This window comes from Aphelocoma coerulescens, chromosome 26 (genome assembly GCF_041296385.1).
Source record: "Aphelocoma coerulescens isolate FSJ_1873_10779 chromosome 26, UR_Acoe_1.0, whole genome shotgun sequence".
Classification (NCBI taxonomy): Eukaryota; Metazoa; Chordata; class Aves; order Passeriformes; family Corvidae; genus Aphelocoma; species Aphelocoma coerulescens.
In genome coordinates this window covers 4,557,802-4,572,207 of record NC_091039.1, presented here as the reverse complement: position 1 = coordinate 4,572,207, position 14,406 = coordinate 4,557,802, and the positions used below count along the sequence as shown (strand labels likewise).

At 50.2% G+C, this 14,406-nt stretch overlaps 1 protein-coding gene across 7 annotated transcripts in view; it reads left to right on the top strand.

Moving 5' to 3' along the window:
- ANKS1A (ankyrin repeat and sterile alpha motif domain containing 1A) overlaps nucleotides 1-14,406 on the top strand; it is a 78,900-nt gene that overhangs the window by 21,444 nt on the left and 43,050 nt on the right. For 5 of the 7 annotated variants that reach the window (XM_068995729.1, XM_068995728.1, XM_068995727.1 and 2 more), the window contains exons 4-11: nucleotides 48-110; nucleotides 4,627-4,923; nucleotides 5,550-5,625; nucleotides 5,910-6,011; nucleotides 7,224-7,319; nucleotides 7,404-7,600; nucleotides 9,126-9,218; nucleotides 13,238-13,355. In XM_068995729.1, the coding sequence (XP_068851830.1) occupies nucleotides 48-110; nucleotides 4,627-4,923; nucleotides 5,550-5,625; nucleotides 5,910-6,011; nucleotides 7,224-7,319; nucleotides 7,404-7,600; nucleotides 9,126-9,218; nucleotides 13,238-13,355 (1,042 nt within the window). The remainder of the gene's footprint in view (nucleotides 1-47; nucleotides 111-4,626; nucleotides 4,924-5,549; nucleotides 5,626-5,909; nucleotides 6,012-7,223; nucleotides 7,320-7,403; nucleotides 7,601-9,125; nucleotides 9,219-13,237; nucleotides 13,356-14,406) is intronic. The other 2 variants (XM_068995731.1, XM_068995734.1) reach the window with 1 other exon arrangement.

The window sequence follows — 14,406 nt, the reverse complement described above, 5'->3', positions numbered from 1 at the left end:
CCATTTCATTATCACATTTTTTTTCTTTTTCCTCTTCCTTTTTGTAGAATGCTCTTGAGATCAAAGAACTCAAAAAGTACGGCCCCTTTGACCCATATATCAATGCCAAGGTGTGTACTTTGCTGTCAGCATTTCACTGCATCATCACTCCAAGCTGCACTCGCGTGCTTCCAGGTGCAATAATACCTGTTCACTTCGCAGCTGCTTGGGGAAAAGGAAAATGGGACCATTTATTTACTGTGGGTTTCTCTCTTCAAAGCAGTTATAGAAACATAATTAAAGGGAAGCTTTTCCTTACTTTCCTGGGGGCTCCTTCCTTGCTTAGCCTTGTAGGACTCGCAGTGATGGTCAGTTTGATTGATTGAGCTGGATGACTTCCCAAAGGTAATGTTACTTAAATGTTTTAGGTTTTGTTTCATGTGCTGATGTTGCTGATAAATGCAAAGAGAAGGAATTTTTTTTTCCCTGCTTAACCATGGTTGCATTTTCTCTGTGGGCTGTTTGGAGTGAATTTTGATGCCTTTTCTCCTATCAAATGCATAATGCTGTGTGTGTTGTTTGAATGGACAGTTAATTCCTATGGTGGTGGTGGGAAGAAGGGAGGACAGTGGCATTCCTGCCTCCCTTCCCAAGTCCTCCATGTCCTGCTTATTACATCAGTCTCTCTTTTGATGTTCAGTCCGTGGTGTCGTCTGACCCTTCAGCCCTGGTCTCCTGTTCCTGTTTTCTGACCTGTTTTGCTCTTCTCTTGTTTTCAGTTGTTCTTGAGCTACAAAAGACACAACATCAGTTCATGCAATGTGCTGAGACAGCTGTTGAAGAAGCAAATCAAATTCTTGGTGGTGGTTTCTCAGACACCATTTTTCAGTTTTATTTCTAAACAGTCAAGCTGCAAGCCAGGGATGGCAAACAATCTGCTGCTCTGTCCTGAGACACCTCTGCCATGAGCCACCATGCCACAGCTGCTTCCAGCCAGTTACTTTGGATCCAGCCATCCATGGCTGATTCCTGTCTCTCAGAGTTTCCCTCTGCTTGATCTGCAGGACCTTAGAAACACACAGCTAGAGCTCCTGTGCTTGCTGGGAGTTAGGCGTGGTTTTGCAGAGTTCTGTTTCAGGGTCACCAGTGCCCACTCTGAGCACAAATGCGATCCCGTGAAGCTCATCCAAATCGAGGATTTTTACAAAAATCTGGATGGGAATTTTATGCCTTTATGTTTTCTGTGGAAACATCATAGTTGAGCAGTTCAGTTGCCTGCAAGGAGCTTCCTAAAACATTGACAATAACCAAGTAAAATTTTACACCCTCTAGTATTGGGATGTTGAATGAAGAAGGAATGTAAAGCGGGAATATCCTGGGAGTTCCCTTTCTTGTGGATTTTTGTTTAAAGAGTCCTCTAATTTGGGTTTTATACTGCGGAGAAGGGCATTATTTAAAGCCTCAGTTCAGTGTTCACAATGGCTGAGGTGCTCTCTAGAGCAAGACAAGATTTTGGGAACCTTTGCTTTGGTTTTAAGGAGAGAGAGATGATTTACACACAGTTGTTGGGTTCATCACAAGTTCTGACCAGCTTTGCACCAGTTCCTGGCCAGGTGTGATGAAGAGCATGGGGAATTGTACCTGTCACACAAACTGTGGTGTTTTCTCAGGGGCACTGGAGCAGTCAAGCAGCAGGTTGTCTATTGACATAGGGCAGGACTGTGTTGGACACTCAGACACTGACAAAAATCCTACAAAGGAAGTACATTGAGTGGGACTGAAGGGCCATGTAGCTGCTTTCCCTAACCCTGGGGCAGGATCAAGTCTCCTTACACTATTCCTGACCAACTTCTCAAAAACCTCAGAGAGGGACAGCTCTGTGGCCTTTCTTTGGCAGTTTATCCAACCCTTCAGATCTTTGTAGGTCAGAAAACTTGCCCTTGTTTAAACCAAGTCTCCCTTGGCTCAGTTGGAGCCATCTCACGGTGTGTTGGGAGTGGGGGGTGCGGGATGGACACGGTGCCTGAAGGGGCTATGGGTTCTCCACTTGAGCACGGGGTGAGGAACAGCAGGGCTGTGTGTGGTGAGTGGTATCACATTACCAGGGCTTGAAACCTATGCTGGAGGCCATGAGAAAGCAGAGCCATCCCTGCTCATGTCCTGTTTCTGCTCTGCAGACGGGCATTGCTCCCAACTCCTCTCTCCCAGCTGAGAGCTGGGGGGATGCAAGGATTCCTGCAGGAATGCAGCCCCTCAGCCCTCCTGAGTGCTCTATTTTTCTAAGTAGTTCTGAAATTTGAAGCCATGTGCCTTCTGGCTGCTGGGATGGAATTTTCCTTTTCCATCTCTGATACATCTGTAGGTCTGAGCACTCCTGCCTGCTGCTCTGGTTTGTGCCTGGAGAGGTGACGTGGGAAGGGAGCAAACTCCCATGCCTGGAAGAACTGTAGTATTTTGGGCTGCTCAAAACTTTCCCAAAATGGAGGCAATAAAGATTCAGGTGGTAGTGGGAGTTTCCACTGAACAGTCTGAAATTGGGAGAGACTTTCTGTGATGATTCAGGGCAGTTTTACTGCCTGGTGATCTCTGCTGCAGGAGGAAAGTCTGGGGATTTTGCCTCAACCATCGAAGCCCCAGTCTGCTTAGGGAAAATTGGACTGAATTGCAGGCAAGATGAGGGAAGTCTCCAACAATTACGCTTTTAAAGGATGTTGTGTTTCCATTTCTGAGCCTTCAGGCAGGTGTTTGGAGCTGCTGCATGCTTTAAAACCCCCTGAGGGATACAGAGCCAGTGCTAGGGAGAAAGGAGAGGGGGGCAGTCCTAGCTAGGGAAATCCCCAGTAGCCAGAGCTGGCATGGCACGAACAGCGTGTGCCCCCACAGCTCTGGGACGGGGACCCACTGCTCAGTCATCCAGTCTTTCCACAAAGCCTGGCAGTGAGGATCCCTCATGCTGCGGCCCAGGCTGAGAGCCTGGGCCCAGCTGTCGTGGGCTCCCTGATCCCTGCACTCCCAACCCTGTCAGAGGGGAATAATGGGATTTGCCAACCCTGTAAATAACCGAGAGCAGCAGTGTGAGCTGACGGGCAGGTGCGAGCTCTGATGTTCTCTATTCTGTCCCCTCTCACTCCGTTTGTATATTTTTTGTGCAGACTTCTGTATCCTGCAGTAACCTCTGTCCACGTGTATGTGCCTCCCCCCAGGATAGAGCCTGTTTGACTTGGACTTTCTGTGCCGGCAGTGATGCTTTGCCCTCGTTTGCCCCCTCTCCCTGCATGTGCCTGATCCTGCCTCCTTCGCTTTGCTTCTGTACAAACTGCAGCTGCCGGAGCCTCACCCAGCTCCCACTTCGCTTGTGCTTTGCCCGTGGCTGAGAAGTGATGCAAAAGCCAGATGCAGACAAGTGGGGGGGTTGACAGGACTCCTGTGAGCCTGAGAGCAACTGAACACTTCCACAGGATCCGAGTCCTCGTGCAGCCACGCGGGTTTGTGACACGGTGCAAAATACTGAGCAGTGTCCCAAGGCGTGCGTGTGCTCTCACAGCAGGCAGGCAGGAATCAAATTCCCTTCTGCAGTGGTGCTGCTGCCTCCAGCAGGACAAAAACATTCTGTTTATTTTAATGGAAGTGTTGTTAAAATGGCAAATTCAACTGCGATTCTTTCAGTTGAAGTGTGTAACTGTTTGTATTAAACTTTTTTTAGGATCAAATTGTCAGATAGTTGTTTCTAAAGTGCTTAAACCAGAATCCCTCTGTGGATGACACACAGTAGTAAAACTAGAAAATTGAGAGGAATTTAATTTGAAGAAAGGCTCTGTTAGATCTGGCCATGTTCCTATTTTGCACCTACACATGTGGAGTGTTGGACTGCTCACCTTTGGGCTTTGCATTGCTGGTTCTTAGCCTGGCTGCTGGTGCACGCACTGGTGTGGGTCTGGCTTCCAGCTGGGATGCTCCCTTGTCACTGAGACATTGCTTCCCTCAGCTGACCTGAGCCCTGGCTTGTTCCTGCAGTGGTGGAATTGCACGGCTCTCTGGGTCACAAAGTGCATGGGACTGGGTGCACCCTTTCTCTAAACAGCCAGATTTGCAGAGATGGAATGACCCTTATAACCAGGATAAGTAGGATTTTAAACAATTGAAGTTTAAATCTAAAATGATGATGATGAAGCTCCAGCAAATAGAATTCACACAACAGGTTACCTGCCTTATATTTAGCCTTTTATTTTTGTGGCACCCTGAAGTGTGGGATGCTGCCAAGATATCAGACTGCCTTCCCCAGGTGCCAGCAGCATTAATGGGAATCTGGATACAGCTCAACATCCCTTTAACTTTAGCATGGCCCCTGGATTCTGACGCTAGTGCTTGGAAAGCAGGCTGGTCCATCTGTAGCCCTCTTTCCAACAGCTGAAGTGCGTTGTTCTGGACATCCCCGAAGCTGTGGCTGGGTGGGCCGGTCAATGAGCTTGTGAGGGGATGCTAAATGCCCAGGGAGATGGTGAAACATTACTCAGGCTGGTTCAGACTGGGCTCTCTGCTTCCCCGTTGCTTTTTTTGTCTTGTTTTTGCATTTAAACTTCAATGTTGGAGCGAGGCGCGGGGCGGCCGCTGCCCCGGCCCTGACGCGCTGCCGCTTGTGCCCCTCAGAACAACGACAACGAGACGGCGCTGCACTGCGCGGCCCAGCACGGCCACACCGAGGTGGTGAAGGTGCTGCTGGAGGAGCTCACCGACCCCACCATGCGCAACAACAAGTTCGAGACCCCCCTGGACCTGGCCGCGCTCTATGGGAGGCTGGAAGTGGTCAAGATGCTCTTGAACGCCCACCCCAACCTGCTAAGCTGCAACACTAAGAAACACACTCCGCTGCACCTGGCAGCCAGGAACGGTCACAAAGCTGTGGTCCACGTCCTCCTAGATGCTGGCATGGACAGCAACTATCAGGTATCTGGTGTGTCTGAGTGGGGCTGGGCTGGTCGCTGGGGCCTGGAGAGCTCCACCAACCCTCCTCGCAGAGGGAGCGCTCGCAGAAGCTGAGGAGAGCTTTGTCTTCTGCTGGGCTGTCTGTGCAGCTCTGGGTTGCTCGGGGAGGCTGCCCGGAGGGACTCGGGTGCTGTGCATGCCTCACGCCTGCGCAGGGGCCGGGCAAAGCCCCAGACACAGAGTGAGGGAGAGAAACACCCTGTGGCCGAAGCTGTTCTGCCCTGCAGTGCTGTGAGCTCTTGATAGCAGTGGAGGCAAACGTGTCTCTTCCTATCAAGCCACTTGTGAATGTGCTGTTTTCACAGCAATGGCTTGTATGTGGGTCTTGTTTTCTCTTGTCAGGACATGACCTCTTGCCAAGCTGTAGAAGGCCCTTTGTTGGTCTCTCTGATGGAACCATCCCCATTTTTCCATCCCACATCCTCAGCAGTGTAGTAATGCTGATAGTCCGTCCTCAGCCGTAGGTAGTGCTGCCCACACCTCGTGTACAACGCCGTGTATTTATTGCTTCTGTAACCCTCTAAGCCATGCCTCCCTCACCATTCCCTGCTGTCTGGCTTCATGCTATGTTTCCATTTAATTTGCAGACTGAGAAAGGCAGTGCTTTGCACGAAGCTGCTTTGTTTGGCAAGACAGATGTGGTACAAATATTGCTGGCTGCAGGTGAGAGAATGTTCCCCCTTTGAAGCACTAATGTGGTGATCCCTTCACCCAGAGCTTGAGGAAATCCTTTTCTAGTGCAGCAGGTTTCTCCATCCAGCTGTCGGAGCTCCTCGGAGCAGGATATAGGAGAGGTTGGCTCTTAGAGTTTGGCTTTAGATTTGTCTCTAGAGTGTTTTATAGCTCCCCCCCAGTGATGATCACAAATGTGACTTGATGGAATACATGAACCTGCACACAGTTAGACAATATTCTTGCTTTTGCCCTCCGTACCCCTGTTGCCACAGGTATTGATGTGAACATAAAGGATAACAGAGGCCTGACCGCTCTGGACATTGTGAGGGAGCTTCCTTCCCAGAAAAGCCAACACATAGCAGCTCTCATTGAAGGTGGGTAACGCAGCTCTGCCTCTGGGGAGGAGGGGAAAGCTTGGGGTGCTGATTGTGCCAGGGCAGGTACAGGATGTGCCTTTCTAGACCTGGAAAGTGCTGAAAGCAAAGCAGCTTTGGGCGGTGTTGGAAGGAGCGGTGCTGAAACGCTGGGGTGAGCTTCTCCAGACCAAATGTTTGGAGGAGGACTTGGGGGGATTTAGGAGAATTAGCCCTTTGCTGAGGGAGTGTGGCGTGACTTTTACAGTTTAAATGGGCTTAATTGAGCTTTGTTTAGCACACTTTTGAAGTTAATTAAAATTAAGGATAGCCTAAATCTGCTTGCAGAATGCAAAGTATCAGCTTTAGAAATGGTTCTGCTATAACTCCCCTTTATGTGTCTGTGTAGGCAAATCGTTGTCCACAGATCTCACATCCTGCTCCTCGCCTTGTTGTGAGGCTTGGGCATGGAATTTGCAGATGAGATTTACAGAAAAGGCCTTGATTACTTGTGTTTTATAAAGGCGCTTGGTCCATTGTGTCTGTCCAAATTCGGGAATGAAATGTGACATCTTGGCTAAATTCATACCTTGTAATTACGCTGTCTGCATTTCCTCTCAGCTGTGGGGAGGATCAGAAGCATTTGGAGCTGGGGTGTGTTATTCACGCTGAGCATTTGGGAGCTTTGCAGGTTCAAAGCACTTCTCAGACTTTTAACTAAGCTGTGCCTGTGAGGCTGGTAGGTTTGAGCTTTATTCTGAAACTGAAGACAAAGATGGGCTTTAAAACTGAAGGTGTTGCAGATAAAGGCTGTTAGTTTTCCCCGGGAGGGAGCTGCTCTTGGATGTTACATCAGCTGAATGTTTTCTGGCTTTGCCTGTGGCTGGGGGCTGCAGCTGCAATTGGTTTCTCTTGTTATGACTGTTCAGTGATGGAGCTTGTGTCTGCAACACAAATCTGCTCCGTGACTCTGTGTCCGTACAGCAGCTTTGCAGCTTTCTGATTAAAGACTCTGAAAGTTCAAAGGACCATCCCTACCCTTGTGCCTGTGATTAAAGGGGCCGCCTGCTTCTATTTTGGGATCTGAGCTGCAAGTTTTAATAATTTTTTTTTTTTGGACACTTAATAAGCTGACAGTTGGCCTTCCACCCACGAGGGAGGAAGTACCATGTGCTGAAGGAGACAGAAAACCAGATTGACGTGAGCTGACCCTGTCTCCCAACCCCCTTGCAGATTACACCGTTGGGAAGAAAAGTGCCAAAGCTGTGGAGAAATCTGCTCCAGCCCCGCTCGCTCCAGCCACCGATGCCTCAGGCCGGACATCTCAGGGTGGGCATCACCAACATTCCTCTCCCTGCCAGCACCGAGGTCGGGAGATCCAATGACAATCCCGTCTCTTTCTTCCCCACTCAGGTGATGTGGACAAAGCTGTCACAGAGCTGATCATCGACTTCGATGTGAACCCTGAAGAGGAGAGCCCGTACGAAGCTTTGTACAATGCCACATCCTGCCACTCCCTGGACAGCCTGGCCAGCGGGAGATCATCCGACCGGGAATCTGTGAATAAGGAAGCTGAACCAAGTGGCCTCAAAGCAGCTGGAGTCAGGCCTGTACGTAGCTCACCGCTGCTTGCCCTAGAGGCACAGGGGGCTGACCTGCAGGGTCAGGTTTTGCAGCAGGCTGCTCAAGTTTAAAGAAATCTTTAAATCCTTCCCTGACATTGATCAGAACAGGCAGGTGCCTCTGCTCCTTCCCTGGCCTGTTCACAGGGATTACCTAAAAGCAGCCACTTCTTTGTTTTACCTTGTGTTGTATCCTGTTTTCTGACAGTTTTGATACTGGTGCCAGTGAATCTTGGTCTGTCAGGAGATTACAATTCACAGAAGGGCTGACTTCTTGTCCAGAAAAAGTTCTGGAAACTTTTGTGGAGCATTTTCTCGTGTCTTGCTCACTGCATTACCAAAGCTGAGGCTCTCAGGAAATTATCTGTAAGAATAACCTGTTGGAGACTAGTTGGCAGTGAAAGGGAGGTTTTTTGTGTATTACTTGCAGAGCTCTGTAGAGGGTACTCCAGGCTTTACAAGGCAGCACAGAGCTCCTGGAACTGTCCCCAGAGAAGTCTTCCTCACCTTCTGTCAGCTGCATCTGCTGCCCCAGTAGCGATTGGCGGGAAGGCTGCTGTGGGGCAGGTGGGACACGGGCCCTGCAGTGCTGGGTCAGCTTTAGGCTTTGTGTTCTGCTTGGTTTTCCAAAGCCTGCTCTGTGGAGGCATTTTTGGACAAAAGGCAGAGCAGCAGTGAACAATTAAACTGCTGGGGGCACAGTAACCATGGTTCCCCTCTGTGCAAAGAGGTGCAGCCTTTGGCTTGTGCTGAGAGCAAGTAGAATAGAAATGAGTCAAAAGCTTTGGATAATGGACATTTTGGCCAGATCTCTCAGGTGTGCAGTACCAGGTGCACTGTCCTGTTACTGATCAAATCTTGTCACTGTGCTGTGCTGGTGATGTCTGTTGTGAAATAAGCTCAGCTCTGTCACAAGTAAGGAAAGATGAGAGGCTGAACTGCAGTGAAAAGAGAGCAGGAAGAGGGACATGCTCCAATAGCTCGCTAGAGTTTCTCCCGGGACTTGCTGAGTTTGAGCAGTGCAGCTCTGCTGCTCCCTTTGCCATTAGATGGAGCTGTGGCCGGGCAGGAGGTGGCCCCGGGATGTGCTCAGCCTCGGGACAGGCAGCAGCTCCAGCTGCCCAGTGGCAATCCCGGGATATCAGAGGAGAGCAGTGCAGCATTGTTTCTGGGTCTCTAGAGTTTTCCACTATAAAAGATGCCTCTGGCATCAGTTTCACTAAGCCACAAGCCCTTACTTCCCATGAGCTCGTTGCTCACTCCCCTGTGTAGTGCCGTGGAGATGCTGGTTTGGGTGTGAGTGAGACCTGTGTGAGCAGATCGGTGTCCTGAGGAAGAGGAGGAAAAGCAGCAGCCATTGCCCAGCTCTGTGCTGTTAGGGCTGAACTTCTCCTCCACCCAGATTAATTTGAAGAGGTTGTTGCTGCATCCACAGCAGTGGGGACATAGAGCTGGTGGAGGCAGAAGGGATGAGCTGTACCAGCAGAGCTGACAGTGTCTGTCTCACCCACAGAGAGAACGTCCTCCCCCGCCGGCCAAGCCCCCGCCTGATGAAGAGGAGGAGCAGAATGTGGAGAAGAAGACAGGCCACAATGCTCCCTGTGAGGTACATGGGGCTTGCTCTGGGGTGTTTCATGGGAGAGTGGTTTAAACGTTGGGTTTAATAGTTTGGGAGGAGCCAAGGATGCTGTTACCTCCTGTGCTCGTTGGGCTGTGAATGTGAAGTATTCCCTCACTCAGCATTGCTGCTGTCCCTTACCATGGGAACTTCCTTTGTCCGGTTCTTCCAGGGCACCTCAGAGTTGACCTTCAGCCTTACTTTCCTATTCTTGGCTGAGAATTCCCTTAGGAAGAGATTTTTCTGACCCACGTTGCAATATGGACCATTGCCCACTAGTAATGATCCCACCACAGGCATCTTCAGTTGGACTGAAACACAGAGGGGCTGTGAGTTCCTGCTTCCTCTGAGCTCCCAGCTGTGGAGGAGCTGCGTGAGCTTGTGGGTCCCACTGACATGAGCAGGGATCAGGGGCTTGAATTCAGCTGAGGATCTGGCCCAGCACATGTTAAAGCTGCCTTCTGCAGGGGTCAGTGCATGTGAGCTGCTTTCTGATGGAACTCGAGCTCTCCCATTCCATATGGTTGCTGCTGGGGCTTCCTGTTGCTCATCTTATTCACCTGCCTGTGAACCTCAGATGTAAGGACTCTCTGGGAGACACAGCTGTGGGAAACCACAAATGTGCCTTGGCAGCTTCTGCTGACACCCAGGAAAACCTTCAAAGCAAATCCAAATCCTGTGGATTTCTGTGCTCTCCCAAAGGCAGTGGGTTGTGTGTGAAGCCCATGGAGCGTGTGCCACCTCTGTTGTCAGAGCAGGCTCTGGTTCAGCAGGTGCTTTCTTTGAATGTGCTGATCTGCTGCAGTTCTGCAAGGCATAAATGAGATCTGTTTTCTGGAGTGTGTCAAATCCACACAAGACACGGGTGAACATGGCCTGCTGTAATAGAACTGACTGCAGAGACAGAGTAAACTCTGAGCTGTGCGTGAACAGGGAAACTGGGCTGTGACACTGTGGGCTGATCCCTGCCCTGCTGTTCAAATGCAGGGGGTGATAACCAGTCCTGTGCCTGGCTCTGGCAGAGGAGAGCTGGGCAGCAGGTCATGGCGTAATTGGGAAGCAGAACTTGTTTATGACAATAAACACGAGGGAGGGAAACGTGCCCTGACCATTCCTGCTGAGCTTTCTTGCCATGTTTAATTACCAAACACCTGCTGTGTTGTCCTGCCTTTAATGGCTTTGGAAGCACAATCCATTAAAGGGAATCTTGCTGGCAAATGGCAGAGTGACTCGCTGGGGAGACCTTGATATGTGACCAACTTCAGTGACAAAACTTACAGGCAGCATGTGGCTGCCTGGAAATGACCCTTTGGACATACTGATGAGGAGTTTGGGGCTGATCCTTTGCTGCTTGCTGCTCCTGGCCTGCTCTGCTTTTCTGACTCTTGCCCATCTTTTATCACCTCAGAGCGTGTTCTCCCTGGGCCAGACAGGCGTGCACATGATCCGGGAATGCTGTAAACGTTCTGCTGCAGCATCCCAATCTGCCACCCTCCAGCCCCACTCTCCCATTGGAGCCAGGACACTTAGTCATTGAGTATTCTGGGGTTGGGCCAAACTCTAGTTTTCCAAAGTAGTCTTTTTATTCCTTGCCAAGCTGGGGCTATCAGTCAAAACAGATGAGCATAAACAAGAAACTTCACTTTCATCATGGAAAAACGTTGGTACAAACAGGCAAAAGAGCTGATTGTTTAGAGGTGCTTGAGTGGTGCCTTTCACTATCTGCAGAAACCTTCTGGGTTTGGAGCTGAGTAAGAGTCTGCACTGTCAAATTAAACTTCAGTTCCAGTTGTTTACTGCTTGTCTCCGGAAGGGAAGTGCAGATCAAGGACAAGGCGCCACGTTGGCTCCAGGAGTTTGGTCTGCAGCTCTGGGGAGGGAGAAGAGAGGAAGAGATGAGTTACCCTTTAAAAAGTGTTTCAAAGTCCTCTGCTGTGGATTAAGTACACCTTAAAGAGCATCCTCGTTATTCACAGCATCTTATTTTTGGGCTTTGGTAGCAATGAACATTTATACATTCAAACAACATGGCTGAAGAACTGAAAGCTGAATTGGAAGAAAGCTTTACTTGGTGGTGTTGCTTCTGGTCACCGAGCCCACAGAGCAAGCAGGGTTCTCCAGCAATGGTCTTTGTTTTGAGTGAATTTGAACCTGAAACTCTATTTAGAGCTTGGAAGGATGAGAGAGAGAGAAAATCCAGTGTCACCAGGCCTGTGAAAGTTCACACAGCAGAAACCAGGAACTGTGTGCTACTGGAGAGCTCCTGCCTTTGGCGCATTTAAGGAGGACAGCACAGGAATCATCATCCACAGGAGTATCAGGAGAGCACCAGAGCCTGGCTGAAGGTCCAGGCTGCTGCTGTGCTAACAGGCTGCTGCTGGGCAGGACTTTTCCAAGATCACTGGCAGGAACCTGTTACCCGCTGTTCTGGTCTGATGGTTTTGTGCCACCATCTGGTCAGAATTTTTTCCCTTATTTGCTCATTATGAGCTCCTTCACCTGGAAAAGGAGCAGGTTTGCCTGGCAGCTCCTGCTCAGAGCAGGTAGAATAAATACTTCCCATGCCGGACATGGCCTGTTTCCTCCCATTGGGAAAGTCACTTTAAAAGCCAGCTGGGTTCATGCAGAACAGCACGTGGATGCCAGAATCCTGTCTGTGCTGCTGACTCTTGGGTGCCTCTCCAAGACTCCTTAAGCTTCCAGAGCTCCTGGCTGGGTTGCAGTCAGGTAGGTATCAGTTTGCCCTTGGAGCAGCTCTGGTGCTTTCACTTTGGGGAGAAGCAGGAGGTGGTGTATGCTCTGTTGGCAAGGCAGTGGTGGGTCCAGGGGGCTGAGCAGTAGGAGCCCTCCCTGGGGACAGGTTTTGTTCAGACCTGTTCTTCCCTGTCCTGGCAGCATGTAGGGATTGTTTGCTTTCTGGCTTGGGTTTGCCCCACTGTGGTTGGATATAGTCACACATGGGGTCACAGAATGGTTTGGGCTGGAAGGGACCTTAAAGATCATCCAGTTCCAACCCCTTGTCATGGGCAGGGACACCTTCCACTTGACCAGGTTGCTGCAAGCCCCATCCAGCCTGGCCTTGAACACTTCCAGGGCATTCACAATTTTCTATCACTCTATGCCCCTCCCCAGCTTTCTTGGAGCCTCTTAGGGTGCATTCCCGGATCATGTTGAGCTCCTGGGACAAGGTTGCAGCAACCTGCCGGGGTCTGGCCAGGAGATGGTGCTGAAAGGCAGCCGACTTGGCCAGCAGAGTGCCCTGGTGGCCAGTTTAGCCCCTTCAGCACTGGGATGGCACATGAGGGCATCCAGTGCCTGTCATCCTTGGCATTGATGCAGACCAACATGTGTGAGTCTGCAGCAAGACTCGTCTGGATCCTGCACCAAAACCTCGTCCCTGCACATGGAACAGCTCAGGGAGAGTCTGCCAGGGTTACAAACCAGCTCTAAGTAGAGGCTTTGGGGATTTAATTGAGCACAACCGCTTCTGCACATCCTGAAGTTAAACTGAGTTCATACAGTGCTGCCTGAGGGCTCTTCAGTTCTGAATATGCCATACATCCTGAGGTCAGAAATGTGGCTCTGAGATGCCTGAGAGGGTGGCAGGGATTTGGGCTTTTGTTCTTTTCAGCCCTGTCCTAATAGGGCTGGCAGCTAAAAAGTGAATGACAATGCAAATTCCAATAGCAACAGTGAGTCTGAGTTGGGATGAACCGGAATAACGGTCTCAGCTCTTTTCCCCCTCCAGGCTGTCTGCAGTTCTTGCACAGTTGGTCAGTGCTGGAAAGCTGTCAGCAGCCTGAAATACTAAAATTTAACAGGGTTTGGGTGGGGTTTTTTTGAGGGGGTTAAAAAAACCCAAAGGGGAGTATTCCATTTTGGCTCACACTCCACAGTGAATTGGCCTCTGCCAATTCTTTGCTTAACCCGTGGCATAGGAGCTGTGGGGTTTATGCTGGGACAAAGCATTGCTTTGCAGAGCACCACATTGTGCTGTTCTTCATTAGGCCTCTGCTGCCCGGGGGAAGAGCAGGGGAAGTGGAGCTGAGGAAGAGGAGCACCCCTACGAGCTGTTGCTTACAGCAGAAACTAAAAAGCCGGTTGCAGTGGACAGGAAAACAAAAGGTGAGTGACCATCCAAGAAGCAGAGCTGTTTGCTTGCATGCACTTCAGGAAAACATGGGGGGCAGAGGGCAAGTGGAACAATGAAAGTCTCTGCTGGGTGGGGGCTGGAGGGTGATTGTTGTGTTTCCTGGTAATCTCTCTGTAAAGGAGAGCTCTGAGCGTTCCCGTACAGAGCGTACGCGGAGGAAGGGCAGCTCCACCGTGGGACAGTTCAGAGATTGCAAGGATCTGCTCTGGGACCTCAGAAATGCCCAAATCTCGTGCCTGGCCAAGCAAAGGCAGAGGGTGAGAGGCTGGAGGCTGTGCAGTGTTGTTCCAGGGAAGATGAGCAACATGAGTGTTCCAGTGAGCCGTGTTCTCCATCCAGCTGGCGCTGCAGGTTTCTGCTATCCTGCTGTAAAATCAACATCCTGCTCTGTGTTAGAGCTAATTTGAGATGGAAACTAACAGAGGAGGAAAACAAAAATGTGTAGAGCAAGAACTGACTGAGATCCATGGGGTACACAGGCTAATATCAAGGCAGTCTTTCCTCCCCCGGAAGGACCTTCATGCTTTACAAAGCATCTGGGAACACCTTGTCTCTTGTGTTTGGCTGTTGTTGGCTTTTTGGCTTTCCTTCAACAATAACAACAAAAGATTTGTTTAAAGGGAAAAAATTTCCGCTTTATTCAGAAGTCCTGAGCAGGAATTTGGGTGGATTTAGTTTGAATTCTCACATTGGAACCCCTCTCCCTTTGAGGATGGACAGGGCTAATGAGGGCTAGAGGTGATGCCTCATTGACTGCATTGTCAGACCTGCAGCTTTTTTCCCCTCCTTGCAGCATGATAGCTCTCATTGCTTGAGTCCTGCTGCTCTCCTGGCTGCTCCAGGGTGGCACAAGAGGTCATTGTGTTCCCACCAGCCCTTGCCAAAGCCCCTCACTGCCAGAGGCAAAATTTGGGAGCTTTTCAGGTTGATGCTTTGCAGTCTGGGCCAGAAACAGTCCTTGGGCAACAGCCACTGAGCCAGGGCTTTCAGGCTTTCATCAGTGGGCAGCTATTGCTGGTTATT